The sequence below is a fragment of the Catharus ustulatus genome, chromosome 12 (assembly GCF_009819885.2).
Source record: "Catharus ustulatus isolate bCatUst1 chromosome 12, bCatUst1.pri.v2, whole genome shotgun sequence".
NCBI classification, from domain to species: Eukaryota; Metazoa; Chordata; class Aves; order Passeriformes; family Turdidae; genus Catharus; species Catharus ustulatus.
Window position 1 is genome coordinate 19,683,366 of NC_046232.1, and position 27,053 is coordinate 19,710,418.

At 42.7% G+C, this 27,053-nt stretch overlaps 1 protein-coding gene across 11 annotated transcripts in view; it reads right to left on the minus strand.

Annotated features, from left to right (window-relative positions):
• The window catches only part of MEGF11 (multiple EGF like domains 11), a 254,601-nt gene that overhangs the window by 174,518 nt on the left and 53,030 nt on the right, over nt 1-27,053 (minus strand). For all 11 annotated transcript variants that reach the window (XM_033070493.1, XM_033070496.2, XM_033070491.2 and 8 more), the window contains exons 2-5: nt 22,954-23,066; nt 18,778-18,901; nt 16,688-16,789; nt 15,083-15,183 (exon numbers count right to left, since the gene is read on the minus strand). In XM_033070493.1, coding sequence (XP_032926384.1) covers nt 15,083-15,183; nt 16,688-16,789; nt 18,778-18,893 — 319 coding nt within the window. In that variant the 5' untranslated portion in view covers nt 18,894-18,901; nt 22,954-23,066. The remainder of the gene's footprint in view (nt 1-15,082; nt 15,184-16,687; nt 16,790-18,777; nt 18,902-22,953; nt 23,067-27,053) is intronic.

A 27,053-nucleotide genomic window follows, 5' to 3' on the forward strand; every position in this document is an offset into this window, starting at 1 on the left:
CACAAGATCAGCTCTTTTCCTGTAGGTGCAATTCCAGCACTTCTTTTGCAGATTTGGAATTAGACACTCTGCATCAATGCAATCAGAACAGAATCAATGGTCTTTTTGTTGTCTGAGACAGGGGGATCTCTGGCCATTGCTTCAGTGAGGTATTGATCTGTTCCAGGTTGTGTTATCCTCAGTCTTGACATCCGGCCAAAGCTCAGGGATTAGGCCAGACATGACTTGTGAATGTCTGAAGTAAAAGAGCTGTGGAGATCCATTTTGAGGGTTTTGTCTTTTCCCAAGAGCAGAATCTGACATGTGTCATTGTTGTCACTGACAACAAATCAGTAAATCCCTGTATCCATTTGCTGGGACATGAAGATTTGTTAATAAGCATAAACTCCATGGTAGTTTTTTACCCTTTCTGTCAGTGAGTAAATGGCAACCTGGGGTTCACTGTTGAGGTGAACACAGAGCCTTCCACATTCCTGAGTGTCCCAGGCTTGTGGCATGGACTAGTTTAGGGGTCCTGGAATAATTCCAGCCATATCTCAATGTTTCAGACTCCAAAGGCCCTTCAGGAGGAATGCTCACAGTTTACTGTCACTTGAAAAGCTGGCACTGATGAGAACCTCCTTGAGTCCATGCTGCAATCTGTTGCTTTAGGCCTTACTCTAGGGAGTGAACAGGTGAGTAAACTGTGCCAGGGGAAGGGCAGGGTAGGGAAGAGCCTTTCACTTGTTCTGTGTGCCCTGAGACTGGTGGAGCACGGTTTGGAATCCCAGTCTGGTTAGTTCTGAGGAACAGCTGAGCTGGAGCAGCACATCCCTGAGATAGGAATGGCATCGCATCACTGACCATAAAATAGTGACAGTGACAGAGAAGTTTAGAGCCTGCAAAAGGAGAGGTCGGGGGAATCACACATTTAACAGAGTCTTTGTGGCATTTTGATGCCCCATTGGTTTCATCTGCTCTGGTGGAGAGAGGGAATGGGAGATAACACTCACCATTTAGTGCTGTCTGAGAGAGAACTGCAGAGCAATCTCCTCATAGCAGCAAATGTCAGAGAGCAGGACTGGGGTCAGGAAGCTGAACTCTGTTGTACCTTTGGCTGTTTTAATAACAAGTGCAGGAGTTGAAGGCACAAAAAGGGATGGAGGAGAGGCATTGAGGGACTCTGAGCATTTGAGTGCATCTGCCCTGGTTATAGGGCTGGGTAAGAGCAGCACTGATCTCTTAGTCTGGAGATAAAGTCGCAACTCAGCTGCAGCCAGCAGAATGGGTGCAAAGGCAGCTGGGGGTTAAGTGATAAAGGAGGCAAATCCTGCAAAAAAGACAATGTCTGATCCAAAAAGCTCCTGACTAACTCACACCTCAGACCAAGGTCAGAGACATCCACACAGGGATTCCTGCGCAGCCCCAGGGCTCTGGAGAAATAAGGAACATCAGAGCTTGGGCTTGATCTTGGGGCAGAGAGAAATTCCTCCTTCTGGTAAAATCCTGACCCTCTAAGGTGACTCACACTCCCAAATCCCTTACCAGCTTATTGGGGGTTAGGATTTTTTTTTGTTTGTTTCTTTCTCTCATGGAATTTTGTCCCACCTGTTGCTAAGAGACAATAGCGACCAATATTTAAGAGAAATGAAAGAAATGGCCAAGGTGGAAGAAGCGTGCAGCTGGCTGCTCTCTTACCTGGAGGGTTTTCTCTTTGGAAGGGCAGAGGTACTGCTGAGATTCCGAGCTGGGGGAAGGGGCTGGGTGTAGCTCCTCACTCTCTGTCGCTGTCGGCATTGATGGGGAGATAGGCTGTGATTGCTGTGGGGAGAATTCACCACCACTGCAAGGCTCCATCCCTGCTGTCTGCTCCTACCACGAGTGAAGCTGTGCTTGTGGGAGCAGCCATTGCACTGCAACCTTATTAACACCCTACTCACTAAAAAAGGACTCTCACCATCCACTTAGATGTCTCAGGGACAGCCCTGGGACTCTGAGCCCTTTCTGCCTCCAGAGGAGCCTCTCTCGGCCATGTTCAGGAGCTGGGCCGCCGCTGCCCAGCCCCTCCATTTCTCTGCCACCACTCTGGGTTTTTTGCTATGCTGCCTGCTGGACACTCTGCAGTTCCTGCTACAGCAGAGTTTCTGCTACATTTCCTTTGCTACTCTGGGTTCTGCTCATCCCCACCCTCCCAGCCACCGCTCCGACATTCCTGCTGCAGCCTGCCCGCCATTGCTGCGTGAGGGAGAAACGCGGCTGAGCCCCGCGCCACAGCGCCCCCTGCTGGCTTGGAGGAGTCAGCGCTGCCCCTGCCCGGCCGGGAGCCAGCAGCGCCCCCTGCTGGATTGGAGGAGTCAGCACAGCCCCTGCCCGGCCGGGAGCCAGCAGCGCCCCCTGCTGGCTTGGAGGAGTCAGCGCTGCCCCTGCCCAGCCGGGAGCCAGCAGCACCCCCTGCTGGCTTGGAGGAGTCAGCACAGCCCCTGCCCGGCCGGGAGCCAGCAGCGCCCCCTGTGGCTGTGAGCGGAACTGCAGCACAGGGCGGAGAAGGCCCCTGGGTTTCTGTTCTGGTTGGTGCTGTTTGTTTGACTTGCTGTACATACTGAGAAATCAGTTATTTCTTTTCCCAGATCTTTGCCTGAAAGTCCCATGATTTCAAAGTTATAATAATTCAGAGTGAAAGGGGTCAGGTTCTCAGTTCCAAGGGAGGTTCCTGCCTTGCTTGGCAGACACCAATCTTTCAAACCAAGACACAGTTTTAAGGCTGAGTCTTTCTCGTTGTCTTCACAGAAAGTGAACTGGAGCCCAGAGAGAACTCAACAGGGATCAGCTAAATATTGATGATTGTTGATCCTTTGAGGCCTGCAACGGATTTTATCATTTTCTGTCATTGCTTCAAGTAGAAACAATCATTGTGTTCTGCCATGTTGAGAGGAAAGAGTTACAGTGAGATCAATTCTGCTGATCAATGTTCTAATACAATATTATTCTGTGGGACAATTTCAGCATTTAACATTTTCTGGTAAATGATTTCCCATTGCCTCACTCAGGGTTCAAAACAATCATTAGCACTAGTTCAAACTGTTAATGAGGTTAAGGGAGATCCTGAATCAGCAGAGCAGAATCTGTGACCCTGGAAAGCTTTCCCCCTTCTGTGCCCTCTGTCTACTGCTTCCATTGTGGTAAATTGACCAACTCTTCCCAGCAATTTGTAGGAAATACATTTTCACTTGTTAATTTTCCACTGGAACTTGATTCATCCAACCAACAAACTTAATTTGTCTGCAAATTGTGCTCTGTGTGGCACCCTCAGAAAGAGCAGCACTATCTTTTTCTAAGCAAGGCAGAAATATTAACATTTACTCTTGGCACGGTCCTTCATTCTCCGCACACAGCCTAGGAGACCTCACTCCAACAAAGCCAAATGCAGTCAAATTGGCTTTGCCTGCAGGAAGCTCCAGGTTTTTTGAGGACAGAAGTGCCAAAACTAGTGAAAGTTTTCCCCAGTCATTCCGTTCTTAGCTTCATGGGATTTCTTTGTTGTTGCCTGAGGAAATTAAATTCTTAACAGGTTGGGAATAAAGGAGAAGCTTGTACCAAAGACCCCTGGTCCTTCCAGCTTTCCTGCCAATCTGTGGAGCAGCAGCCAAACCTACCAGAAGAAGTAAAGCATAACCTGGCCTATCAAACTACCTGTGGGGGCAGGGGGCACCAAACACACCCAGCACAGAGGCAGGAATACCCATTCTCCACTCCTGGGTAACTTGGCTCTCCTGGGAGTTGTGCTGGAATGGAAAATGAGCTGCCTGTTGTGAAATACAGAGCTGCAAATTAGCTGAAAGTGATAAATCACAAACATTTCCATCATAGAAAGAGTGGAGGAGCACACAGCACTCTGCAGGTGAGGAAGGTGAGAAGTAAATGACAGATGGAGAGATGAGAGGTGTGGCAGAACTGGGTGAAACTCAACTGCTGGGGGAGATTTCCAGCCTCACCACAGAAACTCCAACAGTTCAGTACCACTGCTCTGCTTCATGCCACAGCCACATCTGCTTTCCTCCTGTGACTGTAGCAACCCAAGAGACCAGGGATTTACAGGTTCCAACATTGGCTGAGGAGCTGTTTGATTTAAACAGTAAGACAGGAAGCACATGGGAAAATGTCAAAGAAAATGAGCCATTATCAGAAAAAAACCCTCACACATTTATAATTGGAAACATTTATATCTGGAAATCACCTCAATATCACAGCACTTGAATATTTTGCTACAGGTTACCCACTCAGGGCATTGAGTGAATTTCTTTGTGTACAAATTCTATCAGCCTGTGATATATTTATTTTTAAATCTGGTAGCCTTGCTACATGTCCGTAGTTCTCTGATTACTGACTTGCCCTGAATTGTGGGTCTCATGCCAAGAAAATTCTATTTTCTGACAGCAAATGACACAGCTCCACTGCTGATTGATTTTCATAGGTACAGAGTGTGTGCTGTGTGTTACAGTGAGGATGGAGGCATCAAAATGTTGCTCCTAAAAGATCAGAAGTAGATGGATGAAGGCATCTGGACTGCATGACACTTCTGGCTTCTTTGCTAGGCAATGCAACACTTAATAAAACCAAATTACACAGATGTTCCCAAAAAACTTTTGGTCCTGTAGCAAATTGAATAAACTATTGATGTTTCAAACAAAATCTTTCTTCATTCTTATTCCAAAATTTATCAAGTCAATCTAACAATCCTTTCTTTGTTTCTTACCAAACCAGGATGAATATGGACAAATTTCTGAAGGCAAACCTTTCCTTGAGGCCAGGCCCAGGCCCCAGAGGGCCAACATATTTCAGATTTCATTTGAAACCAAGCCCACAATGCAAGTGAAGGTGACCCTGCTGGAATCAAGGACAGACTGTGCTCTGTTTGAAGATCACGCTCGTGTATAAGCTGCACTGTTCCTGGGGATGGAATATTTAAATGCAGGCTCCTTTCACTTTTCTCACATTTCAAAAGGAATCACAGCAATGTGTATCACAGCAGCTTTCTGAAAAGAACAGCCAAAAAAAAAAAAAACAACACAGGAAACTTTTCATGTAACGATGGGGGCTGATTCTCATCTCAAGCCACTTGTTTAAACTTCCTGTCACCAATTCTTGATTGCAGAAGTTCAGCTGATTTAGGATCAGGCCCAATTTTGGGATGTCAAATGTCCAGAGAAACTTCCTATTAATGACACACAGTAAAATGCACTTTCCAGTTCCTGGGATTCACAGTGTGGCCTGGATATAAAGGATGGGAGCAGGAAACAAGAACTTTTCCCTACATTATCAGAAACTACTGAAGAGGGCTACCATTTATAATCAGGTAAATATGGCATAGCATTGGCAGTAGTTGTTGAAAAGATAATTTTAGATGCTTTTAGTAATGCTTTTAAAGGGAATTCTATTTAAGCTGGACATTTGTCAAAACATGACACCTGTGAATGCAGGTGTGGAGACATCAGATCCAAGATCTGTACCAGAGAGCTGCTTCAGCAGAGCTCCTGTGCACAGCACTGCTGTACCTGAAAAGGTTCCTTATAACATGTTTCATACACATTCTTTTATTTTTAATCAGAAAAATATTTCTTTAGTTGACTCAATTTACAGTGTAAGCCTTGTGAAGCAAGGCCATCTTCTAGTTTTGCACATGGATTTCTGAACATCACAGTAATAAACCATAGCATTCAGAAGGGAAAAATCTTGATAAAAAGAAGGAAAGGTTTGGGGTTAGGTAGATTGATTAAATAGTTTCTCTTGACTTACTGCATCAGAGAAAGTGAGGTTTCCAAAAGTGAATACCTGTGTTAGAAATACTGAGCTTAAGATAAACTATTCAAAAACATTTTGTGATGAAATCTGAAATGGACTGAAGCTGCATGAAAAATCTCCCTTGGGAGCCTTAAAACCCCTCTATTAAAATGGAAAGTAAGTGCAACACCACAGAATGTGAAGGGGAATGCTGTAATCCTGACAGGGAGGAGCTGGGAATGTCTGTAGACACAGTTCCAAGCACTCCAGGTTCTAAAGGACACCTCCATGGCTGCTTAGAGGAGCTCTGTCCCTGATTAGCTTTGTGACATCTGATTAATCCCCTTCCCTGTACTAAGTATCGAGTGTTAACAGATGCTTTTCCAGCCGACATCCTCTTCTTTCCCTCAGAACAATTAGGGAACCAGAAATGAAAACCGATTTGCCAACTGCCTCTACTGCAAACATTAAATTTCCATAGTGTGTCCTGTGGGCACCTTCAGTTCTCTCGTATTGCCCATTGTGCCTTCCCACACGCTTTTGTTTCCCTCTTCCCATGAAGAATTTCCCTTCACTATCAGCAACTTCGACTGCCAGAGGGCAGGGTTGGGTGGGGTTTTGGGCAGGAATTGTTCCCTGGGAGGGTGAAGCCCTGGCACAGGTGCCCAGATTTGCTGTGGCTGTCCCTGGATCCCTGGCAGTGCCCAAGGCCAGGCTGGACAGGACTTGGAGCACCCTGGGACAGTGGGAGGTGTCCCTGCCATGGCAGGGATGGAATGGGATGGCATTTAAGGTCCTTTCCAACTCAAAGCATTCCAGGATTCCATGAACTCACCCTGCAGATCATTTATTAGTGTGGGATGTTAACACCACTCAGAAATGGTGCACAGCCACAGCTCTCACCCAAGGTGATGGAAATTGGAGCACTCACCCTGTTTGATACCCAGGCTCCTGCTGCAAAGGAGGAAGTGGGAAGCATTGTAGGTTCAATAGGAAGAAATGACTTCTTTTCCAAAGTCTCAGAGTGATTTTCTGCACAATTTGGCATCTTAATATTTTTACTCTTTGGTCTAAATGATTTATGCTTTAGAGTCGTAAGTATTTTATATTTTACCATAAGTGATTGCTTTCTACAAATTTTCAAGACTTCTTCCATAACAGCACTGTCAGTTTGCATTAAGCTCCAGAGTAAGAATCTTTTTTTTTATAGTCTCCATCAGAAATGGATGCAGTTGCAAAAAATCCATGTATTTTTATCTTACTATGAGATGTAGAATACGTGGCACAAAACCCAAAGTTAATTGGGAATAAAGGGAATGACAACTTCTTTAAATTCCCACCCAGCAAACCCACTCCCAGGAATCACCCAGCGTTTGAGAAACCAACATTAATAAACACAAGTAGATTAACAGAATCACAGAAGCTCAGAGCTGGAAAGGACCCACAAGGATCATTGCATTCCAGCTCCTGGCCCTGCACAGGATCACACCATGTGCCTGGAATGGTATTTCTTATGTCAGGCTCACGTGGTATTCCCTGTCTGAATGCCATTGGTATTGTTCAGAAGCACGGCTAAAAGGATGGAATAATTACAGACAGGCCTTCCAAAAGTTCACATAAAAGAAATGCACATTATGCACAGGAAGATGCTGAAAGCACTGCATGCTCTGGGCCAAATTCCATCAGCCAAATGCTTCCAGCCACTCTCATTCCTGTGCTAGAGGAGATGGGGAGCAGCTGAGCTGTAAGTAAGTGCACCCAGGTAGCCAAATGCCTCCTCCTGCTTGCCCAGGTTGCCGTATTTAGGGCATCCTCGCTGTTGCTATAAAAGGCTGGGAGAGCAGAGGGTGGCAGGAGCAAGGCCCACAAAGCCCAGACAACTGCCAGCCCCAGCTCGTCCTTCTGTTCTGAACAGAGACCAAAACATTGAAAAGAGTGGTTCACTCCAGCTCCCAAAGTGCTCCCCTGCCACCACTGAAACCAAGAGGTGGAAAAACAAAGAAAAACCACGAGGAGATTTCCTGAGGATCATACTGATGAGTGCTTTATCACCTGCAGCATGGCTGGCTGGGATGGGGTTAACTCCTCTCAGCTTGGATCATGCTTGGTTTGGGTTGGTGACCAAACCAGTGCTGACCCTGCTGACATTTCAGCTGCAGCTGAACTGGGCAGGCACAGCAGCCAGGCCTTCTCTGCTCCTCAGGATCACTCACGTTTGTTTTGTCTCAATCCACAAGTTCTGTCTTTGACTCTTCTTCCCTCTTCTCCCATCCCATCGAGCAAAGGGAATGGGAGCGGCTGCAGGGATCAGTGAGGGAGGAGGAGCTGGGTTAACCCTCACCCTTGCTATGTCATCATGTGTTACTATGTGTTATCACATGTTATTGTGTTATCATGTGTTATCACAACTTATAGTGTGTTATCATATATTATTCATGTTATCAGATGTTCTAATATGTTAGATTGTGTTAGTAATGTGTTATTCACATGTTATCACATGCTCCCATTCCATTGTAGCACTTCAGCCATTCCTGCAGTGTCAGTGATTCTGTTTTATTTACATTTTCAGTCTATAAGATGCCTGGAAAGGAGGAAGGGGCTCGTGGCACTGACACCTGGCAGGAGGCTGCAGTAGGGTTTTTTGTAGGGTTTTTTAAGAAGGAATCTGCCTGGTAGTGATCCCCCACATCTGACTGGTGGTTTCTCAGACACCCAGAGTTCGTGTGGGAGCTGCTCAGGGAAGGTCAAAGCCAGAGGAATACAGGAAGGAAGCAGAAAGAGATGCTGTCTCAGATCTTGTATGTACATCAGGAGCTCTTTTTAAAAGCCATCTCCATTTAGGTAACTTCTTTTCCTCTCTCTGCTTTTCCTTCCTTTTCTCCTAGGCTTTAAAACTTCTCCAGAGCACAAGAGAAATCTATTAATGGGAAAAGAATGTAAAGGAGAGATCAAGAAAACAACTTATGGGTTGGAACAAGCTGACCTTTAAGGTCTTTTCCAACCCAAACCATTCTATGATTCCAATTTCAATTTTAAACCTGTTTCATTTCACACATTTTTCTTCCTTCTGACCCTATTGATTTCCATGAGTTAACCTGGCTCACCACATGTCTGGACTACTTATGAACTGCAAACTGTTTTGGAGGGGAAAATCTTCTGGAATTTTGTGTCTTCATAACTCCATAAACAGCAAATGCTCTCGTCCCTGGGATGCACAGGACCCTGTTTTTATTCTGTGCAAGTGAATGGATCCCAGCACACGGGAGGGTTGGGACACAAAGCCATTATGGAACAGCCCTGGTGCCTCCAGGCCATGCAGGATCAGTGCCATGAACCACTCTGAGGTGCATCCCAGCAGGAGCAGGATTTCAAAGGGCTTCCAGACACATCCTGCTGGATCTGTGCTGATTTAGAGCAGCTGGGGACCAGCCTGACTCTGCTAAAAGAGGGCAAATTAATGGACTAAACTTTGCATGGCTCTTTCTTTGAACTCAACAATGAATCACATCTATGGTTCTTTGCTTTTTTCTGATCCTGCTGAAGCTCCCAGCCATCCAGGCCATTAGCATGAGCACCATGAGGAGCTCTGGATCCAGTGCCTCCTTCTGTGTCTGCAATCCCAGAGTGCTTTTATACTGATCCAACAGAGACTGCCTTAAACAGACAGAAAAGCTTTTTCTGCTACACTAGCAACAGTCTAAATCTTTTTCCAACCATAATGCCTGCATAATTTTTCCTCTGATATTTATTAAGCCCCTTGAGACATTATATAGCTTCAGCATTCCCTCCTTTTTAACTTTCTGATATTTTCACTCCTTTATGTGAGCATTTTGTTTCTCCTCCTTCTCCTGCACTGCTTCCAGAAGTCCTTCCCTTATTTCATTACTGCTCCCCACCAGCATCTTTACAAATCCCTCAGCATCCAGAGGCTGAGGGCAAACATAAAATGATGGTTGGGAGATGAGAACTGACCTTTCCACCTTCCCATCCAGGGGGTCTCTCTCTAAACAGCCACCCACTTCTGTGTCACCAGCTCCATCTGTGACACCAGCTGAGCTGAGCTGCTTTTAGGGCTGGTGTCCCTCTGCCCTCAACTCCTGTGCCCCAAGAGGTGCTGAATGAACAAGCACAGGCCCTTTTCCTCTCAGTTTCCTTTCAGATGGGAACAAAGGATTCAGATAATTTTCCCTATGTTCTTCACTTGGAAAAGATGTATGGAGTCATCTCCAATGCATATAAAGGGAGAAATTTCAAAGTGTCTCCTACTGTCATTTCAATTCTATAATTAATAACTATATGCAGAAAGGCCTTCCACACCATTTTCTTGCTGTCACACATCCCAAATCAGACAGAGAAAAAGAATGTCCCCTGATAGGAAGTATCTATGTCCTGCTATAGCATTTCCCCTAATTTAGGTTGCATTATTGATGTACAGAACTCTGTACTTGAATAATGTAACAGTAAGGCTCTCACAGAAAGCACCAGCTCTGGCTTTAATGTGTGTCTATAAAGATAAGAAAAATGTATTTTAAAAGTCCAGCAGCTTTCAAACAATATATTTCCAAGTTACAGGAATGCTCACCACAAGGAATTTAAAATTGAGGTGAGAAGAGGGGGGCAACATTTCTTCTAAAATGCTAATGAGCCACTGCCTTAAAAAGTGAAAAAAAATCAACAAATCTGATGTATGAACAAACATTATGAATATTCAGGAAGTTTAAGGCGCTGATTCAACGTTTTCTAGGAGTGTCCAACTTTTGCACTGATCACACAAGCCATTCTTTTTCTTCTCATCATGAGCTCACTCCACTGTGGTGTCGGTGTGCTGCTGGAACATATGCGTGGAATTGCAGGGATTGTAATTCATCCAGATGGCAGGAAGCTCTGGAATTGTTACTCCTATGCTACAGATGTTTAACAATCCAACCATATGGCTCCAATAAGGCAGCCTTGTCAAAGAATACAAAAACTGCACTAGACACAGAGCCCTGCAAATGGGAATGCAGTCCTGAGGTGGGAATGTTCATATGGCTGCACTAGAAATGCACACATCACACCGGGAAGTTGGAGTGGCTATTGCAATTAGAGAATTTATGAAACATTATTTAAACTCCTGAAAACAATCAGGCCTCCTATTTGCATAATTTCCCCAAGTCAGCTATTAAAAGAACATTCCTCATTTGTTTTTGAAATTCATTAAAGGCATCAAACAAAGGTGAATTGAAAAGCTGGGTAAATAAATACATGTAAATACAATAATGTCCCCAAACTCTGGCCTGAGGGAAATAGCACTGTAGGTAAAAACTGAAATTCAACCAGTAAGACCAACAATTTCTCTAGAAAAAGATTTGTCAAAGCCAGGGAGCCCTGCTGATGCTTGTGACAATTGTAATGTGGAAAGCTGAATGCTGAGAAACAATCTGAGATCAATAATATCTTGGCCAAGAAAGGAAAGCACCATGAAATGGTCCATCCATAACTCTACTGAATTTTGGCAGGTTTGAAAGACAGATAAATGGCAGCAAATCAGATTGTTAAATCACTAATCCTGTCATTATTACATCCTGTCACATTGCATAGATTTAGACATTAGAAAAAGAGTGTAAGGTAGGAGAGTGAGGAAAACACTTAAAAGCTCAACTCAATCTGTGGAGAAAAGGTGAATTCCCAAGTTTTTGTTTCATGGTTGGTGCTTTTCTGCCCACAAGTCAGCTGGCAGTAGCTGCTGCTCAGAGTCCCATCTGCCTTCCCTGTGATGTCAGGTCTCTGACCCTTTGTTCCCCACAAGAAGTGTCTCCTCTGTACAAATCTGTTGTGCAAGAATAAGATTAAAATGGACAGATTGAACAAAGCATGGGTCTCTCAGACAAAAATGCATCCATTTAGCACACAGGGCATCTTTCCACCTGACATATTCTTAAAGAGAACTATTCAATTACCATCTCCTCACAGCCTAAAGAGCACAAAAGAGCCATGTAATATTCTTTTTCTCTTTTTTTTTTTTGAGCAGCAAAGTATTCAGAGCTGCTTTATCTACCACAGATACTAATCTAAGCAATATAATTTTAAAACATCCTTACAAAAACCTTGAAGGACAGTTGAACCCTGTGGTTGTTTAAAAAAAGATTTTCTGCAGTTTATGCATTTGCTCTGCCAAAAGCTTACCTTAGCATACAAAGTACAGTAAATCATAGCTGCTCTGATTTACTGCCCAGACTGTGCTGTTTGTTTTCAGGGACAGCTCAGGGAAAAGCTCTGTCAAGTGTAAGAACATTCAGAGAAGGGGAATCGTTTTGCAAAGCTCCCACAATGGTAACAACATTTCTAAGATATCAGTGAAGGGGAAAAAAATGCAGATGTGCATTTGCAGCATTTTTCAGGGGGGGGGTTTTGAATACCACTGCAACCTCAAAATATTTCAAGCCTTTTGGAGGCACAATAACAATTTCATACCCCAAAACTGTTTAACCTAAGTATCAATGGGCTGGCTAGTTGTATGATTTACCTGGGAACCAGTTAAATTATTGGACTTGGTGCCTGAATTCCCCATTTTATGGGGCAGCAGCGCATACTGATGCCAAAAAGGCAAAGAAGACACCAGAGAAGTGGCAGAGCAAGAAGCTCTGGATCAACATTAGTTAGAACTGAGGGTAGATTTTATTAGACTTAATCTATTTAGTAAGCCCCAACAGGAGGACAAAGATAAAACCATATATCTGACATCCTTTTAAAAGTTAGTAAATGAGAAGGGAAAAGATCAAAACAGTAGCTGAAAGCCTTCACTTCTGCTTTAAAATCCAAGAAACAGTCATTAACAGAGATTTAAACTCAGCCCTCTCTAGTCTAAACATGTCACTGTTAATTACAAAGCTATTTAACTTTTGCAAGAAACAAAGACTGCTATTAATGAAAGAAGAACCAATTAGCCTTTAATCTACACACTGTTTTTTAATCAAACTTTCTTTTGATCATCAGACTCACTGCAGGATGTTTGCCTCCTCCCCATGTTGTAGAGGCTTCCATGATTGCTAATGGAATGGATTTTAAAGGGCTGGCTGAGCAGGGAGAGCCCTCTCTGCAGGGCTGGAGCTTCCCTCCCTTCCTGCCAGGGACAGCTCAGGAAAGTGGAATTTTGTGTCCTGACCACTCTTGGAGCAGCTGTCTTTAGAGGAGTAGCTCTGAATGTGTGTAGAGGAACGTGGGACAAGAGTACTGGACAACCTTGTTAGGAAGCAGCAAAAAAAAAAAAAAAATATACCAGTTTAAAGAGAAGTAAGAAATGGGATGGAAAAAGGCAAAAGCAGAGAAAGTGCCTCCAGGAATGAAAATGGAATTCACTGCTGACTGCAAAGAATGATGAATGAGAGAATTTGCTTGTTGGCACAGGAATGTATTGTGGAAAAACAGAACCAAACAAAACAAAACAAATGGGATCAGGGCTTGATGTGTTACAAACAAAAGGAGTGACACGAAAAGGATCCCATTAGCAAAATATTGTGCCTCCAAACTGTTCCTCGAGGGCTCAGAGAATTTCAAGGAGGTTTTCTGTTTGGTTTGGGTTTTTTTTTTTTTTTTTGCTGTGTGGCTACTTGTAGTAGCAAAATAATAAGTCCAAGCATCTGGAATCCATCATGATGGAGAACTTCTTCCCTGACATCATTTCCCTGCCGGCTGCTGGCGCTGCTCTGATCTCCGGGAAGGACGCAGAGCAGATGTCCCTGAGCACACACCAGGCTGATAATGAAATACAAGAACCTGACTCCTGCACATGTAAACAGCAAGAGAGTGTAACTATTATCTGCTCTGTGTCAAGCACAGGGCTCTTGGGCTGACCAGATACCTGCTGCCTGCTCTGTATTAGCAACATTTCAGTGTATGCTGCTCTTTCTCCACCACAGAAAGATAAAATTTGCCTGGCAGCAGCACAACACTAAGTATTAATACTAACAAAAAAACCCCACTTCAAAACAAATGTTAATATCCTCAAAGAATCAGAAAGTCTGGAGAGATTTATTGTTGTGACAGTATGGCAATTAAAAAATAATTAAAAATAAAAAAATCAATAGATTGCAGGGAGAAAAGTGAGAATAAATGTGCTCTGTGCTAGACAGGATTCTGAGTCATGAAATTCAGGACTGTAATAAAAGCATGTGGAACAACTGCTGACATGGTGTTGACACTGAGATATTTGAAGGTAAGTACATACTTATCATAGGAAGGATTCCAGCAAAGACAATAGGTTACAATAAATGTTTTTCAGGACTTGGCTAACAGCATTTTGCACTTCAAAAGATCAAATTATTACACTTTCTGTAAAATAATTCTAATGCCTTATCTCAAAGGGCTGGTGATTTTTCACAGTCCAAACCCCTTTAATGTAACTGTTTGGCGTAAAGGTCATTGAAAATGAGATCAGGTCCATTCATGGTTTTCAGCTGCTCATGTGTTACAATAGGAGTCCAACACAGCAACTCAGACAAAAACATCAACAGAGCTAAAAAGAAATAGCTGTAAAGCAAGCCAAGATATTTGAACTTGCATGATTTTCACAATTATTCCATGGCATTACAAACCTGTTAATAAAATTTGGATCTGATGCCGATCAAAACCTTTGTGTTTTTCTTGTGTCATAACCTCATGACACAAGAGCTAGAAAAGAAATCCCATCTCCACTCTCCTTTTGAGCAGATGCAGAACACTCAGAAAGCTGCAATACTGAAAACATTTGACACTAATGCACAGGGTATTTTTAATTAACAAAGCTCTTAGGCATTGCTGAAAGATCCATTTTGATTTTTGTCCCCCTTCACATTGACCTGAAACACCCCAGAGCTCTGTATTTATTTATACAGTGCAGTTGGGGGAAAGTTCTTCTGACATCTGAGAAGCTTTAAAAAGTTAAATTGTTGATGGGAACCATTGTGAAAAAAAATGAGATTTTAACTCATTTGACTCTTGAAGTAAGAACTTTCAAAGGTAAGAGGCAGAAACTTTACACTGCTGCTTCAATTATGTGGTAGTTTATTCCTGAGTGTGCTCAGTCCCCCTAATTCCTTATCATTGGTGAATACTTGCATTAATTACTCCCCAAAGTAAGCTCTGATTCAAGAAGGCACCGAGGAACATCATGAACTCCCTCCCCAATGACTTCAGCCAAGTTTTCCCTACTCGAGACGCACAAACCCGAAACACCCCGAGATACTCTGTACCCGCCATTCTGCCTGCCTGCTGCAAGCTCTGAAAACCAACCCCAATGCACCAGCTCTTTAATTTCTCTCCAGCTGCTCCAACCCCTCTGACTGTGCCACGTGGCTCGGGTACGTACGTATGCAGTAGTCCCCACTCTCGTAGTAGCCGGGGCAGCACTGCGAGCGCCGCCGGTACATCGTGCGCAGCCCCCTGCGGTACGCGGTCTTGTAGCTGATCCTGCACCACGAGACACAAAAGCATGGAAAATCAATGCCTCCTGCTGCAATAATATTTGGGTTAAATTGTAGAAAGGGTAGCATTCGATAATTATTTTTAAATGCATGAAAGGTTTTTGATAATAAAAGCCGCAATAAGGAAGGAATCAATACTTGTTTTGAAGTTTGAAATATGACTTGTGTTATAAACACAGTGCTGGTGACAGGCACTGGAGCTCTTCCTGGGGCAGCTGCTGTCTTCAAACATTTTCCCAGTCCTGCTGCAAGGGCAAGGAGTTTCTTCAAGAATAAATTATTTATTTTTGCACATCAGCAAGGTCAGCTCTCATAAGTGGAAGGAGCAGAGACTTCTGCAGAGACCACTGTGTCAGCTGCTACACAAAACCTTACCACAGTGTCAACTGCTCTCAATACACAACTGGAGAAGTTAACCCCAAGTGATTTGTTCCTGCTTGCTAGCCCCTCCAAGGCACTCATACCTTGCAAAGTGTCAGCACAGTCCCAGTTCAGTATTTAAAGCCTTTTTTCCCCACCACAATACTGTAGTCCACAGAAATTAAAAGGTGTTTAGCATTCTGAAGCATTCCTACATTTATTCATAGCATTAGCAAGGATACCACATTAGAAAGGTAATATTTAACTGCATATTTAACAGCAAACAGTTCAAAACAGCTTTGCTAGTTTATGGAAATTACCTCAATAGAACAAAATCTATTGTCCCTCATGTTAGATAAACTGATCGAATTTACTCTGCTGCATTCCAATCTATAGAATATTCCAGAAAGCTCTGCAGCTCTGTTCCCTTCCAAATAGGAGCTGAAAACCAAGTGCCACAGTCCCACTGGGATGGTGCTGAACAGCCAACTTGCAACTGAATGCATCAGAGCTGAGATACAAATTAGCTTCTAAAACCCCCTTGAAATATTGTGAATATTAGTGGGTATTTATTAGGATAGTTTGGAAGCAGAATGAATATAAAAGCAAAATCCTGCAGCCTGGGAAAATTTAACTCTTTGGTACAAGAATTCATTCATAGAAATGGACCCATCTTCATTTTACCTGATCTTCACTGCAGATTTGGGTGCACTAATTCTAACACAGATCCATGTCTAATTATCACTAACCCTCAATTGCCTGATTAGTCACAATTTAGGAGGTGCATGGACTTCCTTTTACAAACCTGGACATGCACCCATCACTTGGAAAAGAGAGTTGGTCATGTCTAGTCAGGGAATAAACCCTTCCAATCCCATGGCAGCACCAATGGAATGAGACATTCTCCTGGATGGCCCCATGAGGGACTGACTATCACTTATCTCACTCAAAATTCAGGGAAAATTCTCTGTATTTCTATTCAATGCCCTGGGATTCCAAACACCCTGTCCTAAAACACATCTTTGTGCACACATCTATAGTGGAGCACCACAAACATTTGGATAAACAAGAGGGGTGTGAGGAAATGAAAAGGCAGAAGGAAGCTCAGGTTTCTGAGGATTAGCCCTTACCTGTGCCTGGTGCACTTGAACCAGTTGAGGATGTCTGTGCATCGTGTGTAATAGATCTGGTCAAAGGGGTGAGCGTAGGATTCCTGCACGGTCACGGCGTAGCTGCCAGGGACAAGGAGGGAGGTGAGAGGCTGAAAATGAAAAGCTGCAGTTCCCTGTACCTGCTGCTCATGGAACTCCAGCATGAAACATATTTACACCAAGAACCATAAAAACTTTGGGTGTTAGCAAAGAGCAGAAAGGCACTTCCTTCAGTTAGATCCCTTCCTGAAAAGTTTGGAAATACTTCATGATTGATGTGGGCATAGGGATATCACTGTGAGCAATAAAACATTCTCTTTCAGGAACAAAGTAAATATTACTAAAATTTAGAAGGTGAAAAGGTGAATGATAAGTCAAAACCTGGGCAATTTGATGAGAAATCACAGAGCTCCAACAATAGCAAGAACTGAGCAATCTTCCCAAAACACCACTCAGCCATGCAAGAGGTTCTGTGCTCGTTGTTGTTTGGGCCTCTCACATGATGGAGGAACCCAAATCTCATGCTGGGGTCAGTCACAGCAGGTGTGTGCACTGCTCAAGGAGCTCCTGTCTCAGATTCTGATCTGGACACAAACCCACTTTATCAGATCTGCAATAACTTTGGAGAGCAATACACAAATCACCCTAGGCAGGTCAAGACCCAGGAGTTAGATCCTCTAGGTCACTCATTATATTGATTGTCTCAATTCTGCAGCTGATTTCTCTCTCATCAGCAGGACTGCAGATGTTTTTAAGCCCTGGGAGATTGCACCCAAGGTAATACCAAGATATTTGCTTGGAGGGGCTGACTGGCTTGGAATTGAAGATTGGGCTGTTCCTGCCCTGCTTGTCGTGTCCCTTCTAGACAAGCCAAGGTTCCCCTGGATGCTGCTTTGCCCTCTGTCACTGTTTGCTGGGTTTGACAATAATGTTTTTATTTCTGCTAATGCCAAAATATGAAATATTTACATTGCCCATTATTAATGTAAGACAGTAACACTTGCAAGTCTCAATTATTATTTTACGATCCCGTTTATTATCCAGCAATAGCCCCTAACAATCTTTTCCCTTTGATTTATTAACATCTAACTAACAAAGTCATCTTGGTCAGTACAACCAATCAATTTTGGTATTTAATTTTTGTTTCTCCTTGATTGGGTCTCTAGGTTGCTGACTTTCTTCAGACAAAATCAATATTTTATTCCTGTGCTCTGAATGCACTTCCAGCACGCAGACTGCAAAACCCTTTTCCTGTACAGTCTTTGCTTTGCACTTGCATTATCTACAAAGAGTTAATTCTCTAATTAAGGCCTCAAAACACAGTCACTAACTATGATTCTATTTTTACCTTTGTTAAGGGGTGTATTTTGCTGAAGTGTATAGAAATTCAGATTTGTGTGGAATTGAACCAGAGAGCAGAACTGGAAATTCAGCAAGTTCAGCTGAGAAGTCCAGGACCTTTAGCCTCTGCAAACAGTCCCTACATGAGTGTGAACCCCATCAAAGGCTGTGGGTTTCTCTGTGCTCACAGGAACTGGCCTGCTCAGATCCACTTTCAGGACCAGGACACTGGAACAATAGAGAGAACAAGAAATTCCAGGGCCTTTCATGTTCAGTGCTTTCGCTCGCTCTTTGATGCCGACACGAATTTTGCAGGAAGAGCCCCAAAGTTCTGGCCAGACAAAAACAGCCTGGATGTTGTAGCAGGAAAAGCTTCAAACTTTCTTGCTGGACAACAAGCAGAAAAATGCAGGCTAGAACAAGGCCAGCATTTCTGTGGGTCTCTCCATGATAAATGCAAACACTTCAGTGCACTCCTGTGCTCCGACTCTGGGGGAGCTCCCCAAAGGGCACAGGGGGATGTGCTCAATAGCTGCAGCCTTAGAACCAATTCCTTGGGATGATCCAAACCCTCCAAGGCACTCACAAGTACTATTTCTGCAAAGCAAATCTGTGCTCTTTTCTGAGATGTGGTGGTATTTAGCAAATTATGGCTCTCAGCTTGCCTTCTAAATGTAAAAATCTGAAATGGATGGTAAAAAAGTAGAAATTGGCAGGTCACACATTACCTTTCCCAGTGGCTACAAACATTTGGATCATCTGGATTTAGGGACAGAGTAGTTTTGAGCAGAAAAGTCAGAATAAGCCCTTCCAGAGTCCACTGGAACAGCACACGTGCCCCCATTGTTGTACCTAGATAAAGAGAAGAAAGTAGAGCCATTAAAGACAATTTTGAAGAAAATATCCTTCTAGGCCTTTTCCTCCTTACTTTTGTGCAAATCCAAATGCTGTGGAGCTATTCAGAAACTGAAATACTTGAAAAAGCAATCAACTAAACAGTAAAATGCTTAAAAAGTTCAAATCCATTCTGAAAGGAATTTTTACATTTAAACCTAATAAAAGCAATGAATTTGATGATTAAGCCACCCAAGATATTGATGGCCCCAATGATTCTTCCAAAGAACATTTCTGATACTGATTATTTTTATGACAGGCTGTCTGTACTGACAAATAAATCACTGAGGTATTAAAGCAATCTATTGTTCCATCAACCTACATTTGGGAGAATACCCAAATGCCCCCTTTGATTTATTTAAATGGGGTTTACAGGTGTCAATATGGGCTGGATGTGAGACTCGTGCTTATTGCATGATGGAAGGAAAATCAATGCACTCCTCAATCCTTGGATAGAGAACCACTGAGAATTACAGAGGTCAGTGCATTGGGGCACATTACACAGAGCACTGGACATGAAATAAAAATATTTGCATTGAAGGTGGCTAGAGGTTGTACAAAATTCACTGGGTGTGGTCTCTTCATCTGTTCATCTGTTAAATGTACTGACTTACACCTGCATGAGGCTTTGAAACCAAAGTGGTGGTGTTGGCCTACAAGTCTTTAATTACACCAGTCAAAAATTTAAAATAGATAGAAAATAAAATTGCTTTTTTTGTAACAGCATTAGGGGTGTTAATCTGTAAAACATTAAGTCAGGAAAAAGTATTTTTAAATATCCATTTCAGGCATTTACACGGACACATAATTCACCATTCAAATCAGAAGTCCTAGAAATTATTCCTGGCAACAAGATTGCCCTAAAAATAAATTGGATCTTCATATGATCATCAAAAAAACACATGGCTCATTGCCTCAGGGTCCAGAACAGCAAAGGGACGTTAAGAGGTTTGCTCTGCAGGGCCCTGATATACAGCCCAGCATAAAGAAGCCATCACAAAGCAAAATGAAGAGCCAGGAAAAGTGCTCAGAAATTACCTCCTGACCCAGAGCCTTCTTAGCCCGTTCAAGGACACCCATTGCCTTTAGTGGATTCAAGTCAAAATCCCAATGGGAGCAATAGCTCATCTTTTAAATTATTCCTAGGGCACTGCTAAACCCAAAGATAGGTCTTAAGCCATGTAAGTCATATTAATGTTAATTAACATGATTTAATGCTAATGCTCCTCATGAAATGGGTTTAAGTCAAGGAGTGACCATTTTTTACCTGTGGGCTTTTCCCAAGTCCCACAGCAACAATGCAAAAGCTTAGTCTGGAAATCCAGAGGGCTGACAAGGCAAGGATGTATTCATGGAAAAGCCACTGCCTGTTCTTGTCCTGGGCACTGCTTCTCCATGGAGGAAAAGTGTCTGGAGGGGCTGAACTGCCAAAAGTGCCAATGTTCAAACAGCCAGAGCTGTGGGAGAGCAGAGCTGGACATTCCCTGAGCACAGCATGGACAATGGATGTGAACAACCCAAGGATGAGGCTCCACAAACTGGCAGCCCTTCAACACAAATCCCTCCCAAAAATGCCTTTAACTGTGGCACTGGGCAGCACTGCAATAATGCCAAAGCACTGGGGATAAGTGTTTCCTGCCTCTGGATTGCCAGGGTGTCATTTACCCTCCTCCTTCATCCCCTGCACCTTTGGAACAGGGCAGGGCTGAGCAAATGGGATTAAAGGAAAGCTTCTGATGGGCAGGTGTGGGCAAAGCAGGAGCAGGGCAAACCTGCTCCAGGAAATGCAAATCTTCAGAGAGGGCTTAAATCTAAACACAGTTCTGTGCTCAGGTTGTTAACTTCTGGAGAGCATCAACAGCCTGGCTCTGTGCTACATTAATTACAGACAGAAAGGCAGCCTGACTTTAAATCAGTAATTCATTGCCTGCATTTGCTTTCCATCACTTATCAGAAACTGAAAGGTAAATAATAATTAATTCAAGGTAGAAATCAAACTTCTCCCCCACTCCAACTTCTTCTCCTTCAGTACCAACTGAAGCCAGTGCCCTTGAGTTCAGGAGAAAGCAAACTTCCAAGAAAGATTTGCTTAGAATACACCAGATGCCAAGAAAGAGGCTCATAAGATCACTCATTCTTGCTGAAAATTACCCATTCTTTATATTGGATTTTATATATCCTTTATATTAAAGTACTCCCTACAAAATAAAAATAAATGAGAATAGAGCCCTGCTGCCTCACTCACTCTAAAGAGAATGAGGTCTAAAGCAGCCTTGAATTCTGTAGTTCTCAGAGACCTCAATTTGTTCTTAAGAAAATTATGCCTCCGTTTAGGTTTTAAACCAAATGTCAGAGAATTATTTATAAACCCTAATAGCACCCAGAATATTTTTTGCAGTGTATTAGAAAGAGGCTCCAATTGTTTTCTAAACTTTTAATGCTAATGCTGTTATTATCTGTTTGTGAGGGAGCTGCTTTGTGTCATTAATTTCCCAACTTTCTAAGTCAGATCGAGGATCAGAACCATCCAACTCCCCAAATCCAGCACAACCTCATTCATCTCAAGTGTCTCTTTTTGTAACTCAAATGAAATATTTCACTTTGATCACTGTTAATAGAAAAGCCCTCGCACCAAAATGGAATGGTTGCTATTAAAGGAGTCAGAATAAAATTCTAAAAATAGGAGCACACATATTAAAAACCAATATCAAAAAAGAATCCAGTGATGACATCTAATACTGGGCTTTGAGCTTTCACTGCTCACCACAGCACACAGGAAATTCCTGCCTCAAATCCAGTGTTTGGCACAGATTCTCCAAGGAGGCAGCACCAGCCTTGAGGGGGACAGTGGCTGTAACTTGATTAAAGCTGCAGCCAAATTATTCCAACATTTCCAGTGCCTGCCACGCTCCCAGGACAGGCAGCCTGGGGGCTAAACACCAAAATAAATGACACAAAGGTCATCTGTGCAATCCCCACATGACTCTTAACTTTTTGTCTCTCCAGGCCTGATTTTTCTTTTCAGGAGTGAAAGAAGTCAATTTAGGTAAAATTTGGCAAGAGTTTTTCAATCCTAATTAGGTATCTGCTACTCCTTAGGCCATTTTCTCCTATCTTCCTCTTTTTTCAAAAATGTCAGTATTTAACCAATAGTATTGATACAAACCATTGGTTCCATCACAAAAGGAAGGAAAGTTCCAAACCCAGCTACAGAAAAACTAGCAGGTGGCCAATCATTAATTTATTTGTCTGTGGAGTCTCTTTAAAAAAAACCCCTTCTTTGAGGAAGCTGTGCTGGGCTTTGCAAAGAGACCTCAAGATGCAGATGATCCTTTAAACTTCATGAACATCAGAGTGTGGAAAAAGCAGCCCTGAAAATGTCCTGCATTACCCTGGGGGTAGGACCTACCTGAAAATAAAATAAGATCTCAAGGATCTTTGCTGGTGAAATAAATATCCTATAAAGCTTTTTCTAGATGTTGAAGACTTGGTTTTGACAACATTCTTGTGGGGGAAAAAAAAAAGACCAGCATGTACTTTAAATGGCTGAGGAAAAAAAAGAGAACCCAAAAATACAGGTTCAATTTCTCCTCTGCTTCCTTGGCTGACAGGCTAGAAAATCTAACTAAAAATGACCATTGGAGACTTTCCTGTTCAGGGCCAGAAGTGCTGAAACATTTCATTTTGACATCTCTGTCATAAAATATTTCATAACATGACTTTGACATGAAATTCAAACAGAATTTCCAGTCCATGACAGAGTTTTAAATTGAATGTTTTCCCCTCAATTTGGGATAAAGTGAGCTCTAAAACCAAGCAAAAAACTCCCCTAATTTTGTGTCTAGCTGTAAGCAGAGGTGTTTTTCACTAGCAGAACCATTCTTAAATCCTTATATACTTTTGAAGATCATAAACTCTAAATGTTTTTGCAGTCAGCTAACCTAGGCTGAAATTTCCCCACAAATTTCCAAGTGATGCAATTATCTAAGAGCCATGTTAAAAAGTCTTACCTTAAAGTGGTAAAAATTCCCAGTGGATCCTATTTTTACAGATCCCCAGCACATGGAGACACAGGGCACATCAACAGGAGAGTGGGAGAAAACTCTTGGGAAGTTCCCTGGCCCTGTGAGCGATCAGGAAAAGCAGAAAACTGGGTCAGGGGAAATGTGTTTGGGGGCATGGGAACAAATCAAGGCATAAATGAGACAAATAATTAGATAACAGAACATAATTGTGTTATTTCAGACCAAAACCTCTATCCTGCTTTCAGGCAAGAGCAGGGAACTTGGAAAGAGTGAAAAGAACAGAGGGGATGGAGCACATCCCTCTTACACCCTCCCAGCCTCCAGAAATTTGTTTCCTATCATTTCCTACCTAACTTTGTTTCCATATAGACTTTTCCTTCTTTAATGCCCTAACAAGAAGGTCCAGTTCCTTCAAAGTTGGATTCAAGACCTGGCAAAGCCTTCTGGAAATCCAACTGCACCTTCTTCATGGACGTGTTCACTTTGAAGAGCTTTCACTTTCACAAAGCCATGTTGAGTCTTCAAAAATGTATTATATGCATCGAGATAAATAATTCTGTTCTTTACTCTAGTTTCTACCAAACAGGAAAATGAGGTGTGCCAAAATTAAAATGGATCCTAGTATTTGTGTGGGAGCTATTGAGGAAAATGCAAGAGAGTGGTTGAGCCAGGAAACCAAAAGTTGGATTTCACTGGAGAAGCATTAAAGTGACGGAGTGTTTGCTGATTACACTATTTTAGTCTCTAAGTAGTAGCAAGCTTCCAACGAGCTGCCCTTGGTGGCATTCCTTCTCCTCATCCCATCTGAAATTTTCATGATAGTTTAGGCAAGGGATCATTTAAACACACACTTCATTTGGCTCCACATCAGATTTTGTTCGAAACAAGCTGTTATGAAAGCTAAATGAGGCCATGAGTTTCAAAACTGATCAGGGTTTTTTGGATGCCTCCATTTATGATTAATAACTTGAGATACCATGAAAGGACTGGATAATTTGCAGAGCTCAGGATACCTGTTCAGAACAGCTTGCTTTAATCTGGGCAGTCAAGAACAAATCCATTCAACCTCACCAGTCACCTCTAAAAGTTGTTGTCGTGACCAACAGAAATATTGCCAGTGACAGGTTGTGGTTTTGTTTGTTTTTAAATGAAAATTTAAAGCTGTTTTAAACAGATAAACACTTCCAGGAAGGATCAGGTACTGAATACAAAAGCACTGACAATGTGATTCTTATCATGTGAGCACAGAGAAATTCAAGTGATGGAAGAAGTAGCAGAAACAGCAGATTGTGCCCTGGGCTGCTGTGTTCCTTCCACTGGCACCTTGCACGATTAATGCAGGAGACAGGAGACAAGAATTAACATGTAATTAATTAACACAACTTGGGAAATTAAAGAATGAATGCAGAAGTCTGAGATTTTCACAGTTTACAGGGAAATCCTGCATCCTGAGTCCTGGGTGCTCAGTCTCCACCACCTCTGCTCCATCACCCTGTGAAGTGGGTGCTGTTCAGCACCAACAAAGGAACCAATTTCATTTCAAGGTCCCATTTTCGAGGCTCTACTTGAAAGCCTGAACAAACACAGCAGGGTCATAATTGCTGCAGTGCCCTCATACTCTGAACCACAGTTGCTCAGTTTTCCAAAACTGGGTTGAGGGGCTGATTTCAGTGAGATCTGAACATCCCAAACTCTTGAGTTGCTTTACATTTCTAAGCTCTAAAATACATCAGCATGAGTTGTACATGTTAGAGAGGACATTGTACCAGTTCCAGGGATAAGTTATGAAGTCTGCAGATCTGCTTCAGTGCTAACACTTCTCTGAGCTGACTTCTGGAGTCATCAGGAGCTTGGCCACAGCTAAGTGAGAATAAATAATGAAGTAAGTGCTGCTTAATCTATCAAATGTTATTTTTGGAAGCTCAAGACTGTTCCTTCAGTGCTCTCAGAGGAAAACTGGGTCAAAATACCACAGAGATGTGTCAGAGGGAAGGAATCTGGGCAATTACTTCAGTTATGGCTAATGAAATATGTTTATCAAGACAAAGGCTGGTGGATGTGTCTGGGCCCCTGTTTAAATCACACTGGCAAAGATTTCAGCCTGACACTGGCTTAGCAGAGTGGGCTGGGCTGAGGTGGCTCAAATTCCCCCCAGGTTCTGCACCCAGTGTTTTCCATCAGAGCCCACACACAGCACCAGGCTCTGGAAATTCAGGTGGAATTAAGGACATGCAAGTTCTCCAAGTCTCAGTATCTTCCCCAGGGGAAGAGGACTGGCCAACCTGCCAGGTGCTTTGGAAATAAGCTTGTTACAAACTGAAAAGTGTTAATACACTGAAGCAACAACGTGCAAACATGTTTGGCATTCCCCATGCACTCCATGAGATTATTATCAGCATAAAAAAGGTGCAGACTGGATTTTGTCAGTTCTTGCACAAACTCCATGAACACTTGTGCAAAGCACAACTACCCACCAAAAAGCTGTTACTCACTACAAGGCTAACCTTCATTTTCTTAAATAATTGAACACTTAATCAATAGTCCAGCAGAAATATAATGAAAATACTGCATTAACAACACCTAAAAACATTGCTGAACCAGTGCCCAAATCCACATAATTGCTGGCTCATTTTCAGAAAGGTCAGCTTGGAAAAAGATTTTCTGTGATTTTCTGCCCATAATTTTGTACTTGTGTACTTGAGTACCAGTGTAAAACTGGAACCCAGCCCTCTGAGCATTTGGCCCTTGAAGTTATCAATCCAAACTCAAGCTGAAATGTTTGTGTTTCTAAGCCTGGGCTGTCCTTCCAAGCCCTGCCAACCAGGACAGGGGTGACATCCCACCAGCAGCTGGGTGCTGGAAGGCAACAAAGGCAAAACCCTGGGCCCTGAAGGATTTCAACACAGGCTGGGAGATCCTCCTGGGATCTGAACTCTCTCCATTAAAACATGGAGAACAAGGAAAGGCAGGAAGAGGTGACTTTGTGCCTCTGTGCTGCTCCTTCACCTGAGAGCTGCAGGGACTCAGGCTCGGTGTCCTCTGAGCTGCTCCCACAACTCTCACTCATGGAATTAAAGTGCTGGGATCTGTGTGGGAACTCCTGATTGAACAGGGTATTTATATTCCCCTTCCCATGCCTTTTCAGAGATGCCTCCACAGACATTCATTCCATCAGGAGAGAAAGTGGCTGACACTCATCAAAAGCTCATCTCTGAGAAGCAAATGAGCCCAAATTGAGCTCACACCCAGCCACCCACCCAGCCCATGTGCAAGATGGCAAACAATTCCAGCATATGCTTCCTTAGACACTTGGAGCAACAAAGGCCTCATATCCCCAGAGCACCCAGGATAAATAAAGCAACTCGAGTGTTACAGCCATGCCCAGATGAGGAATAATGTTTCTAAATATTTAGTTTAAAAATCTCAACTATTTATTCCAACAGACTTCTTTACAGCATTTAAAGAGTGCACAGAAAGTTGACCTGAAAATGAGAGTAACAAGCAATAAAATAAAAGGATGGTCAATAGACACACCGTGAAATAAATTAATTGTGATCTGTGAAAGTGCTGGGAAAGTCAGAAAAAAAAAAAAGCCATTTGAAAATGTAAAATATCCTTTACACTTATATATTTTCAAAAATTACATCAATTTGTCAAGAACAATTGACCCTTTCTTTTTGTCTTCATTTATCTCAGAGGAAAATAAAATGAAACAAACAGAAAAAAGTCCCAAGTACAGTGAACAGCTGAGCCAGGAACAAATTAAGTAACACAGATTGATGGCTGTTGATCTACAGCAGCACCATCACATCAATGCTACAGCTCATATTTCATTTAAAGACCCATCTCTTCTTTTTCAGAAACAGTGCAGTATTTATGGGAGAAGGCTGATTTGCAAGCATGGAGCATCACTGAGAATCCACATTCAGTTTTTCCAATTAGGATTTAAAGTTGGTGAATTCCTTGGACTTTTGAGGTACCAATCCAGCTAAAACAAAACCAAACACTGGAATGAAATGAACACTGAAACTAAACATGTATTTTTGAAAAATGCTGCAGACAGGGAGAAGCTTTTTATCTTCAGT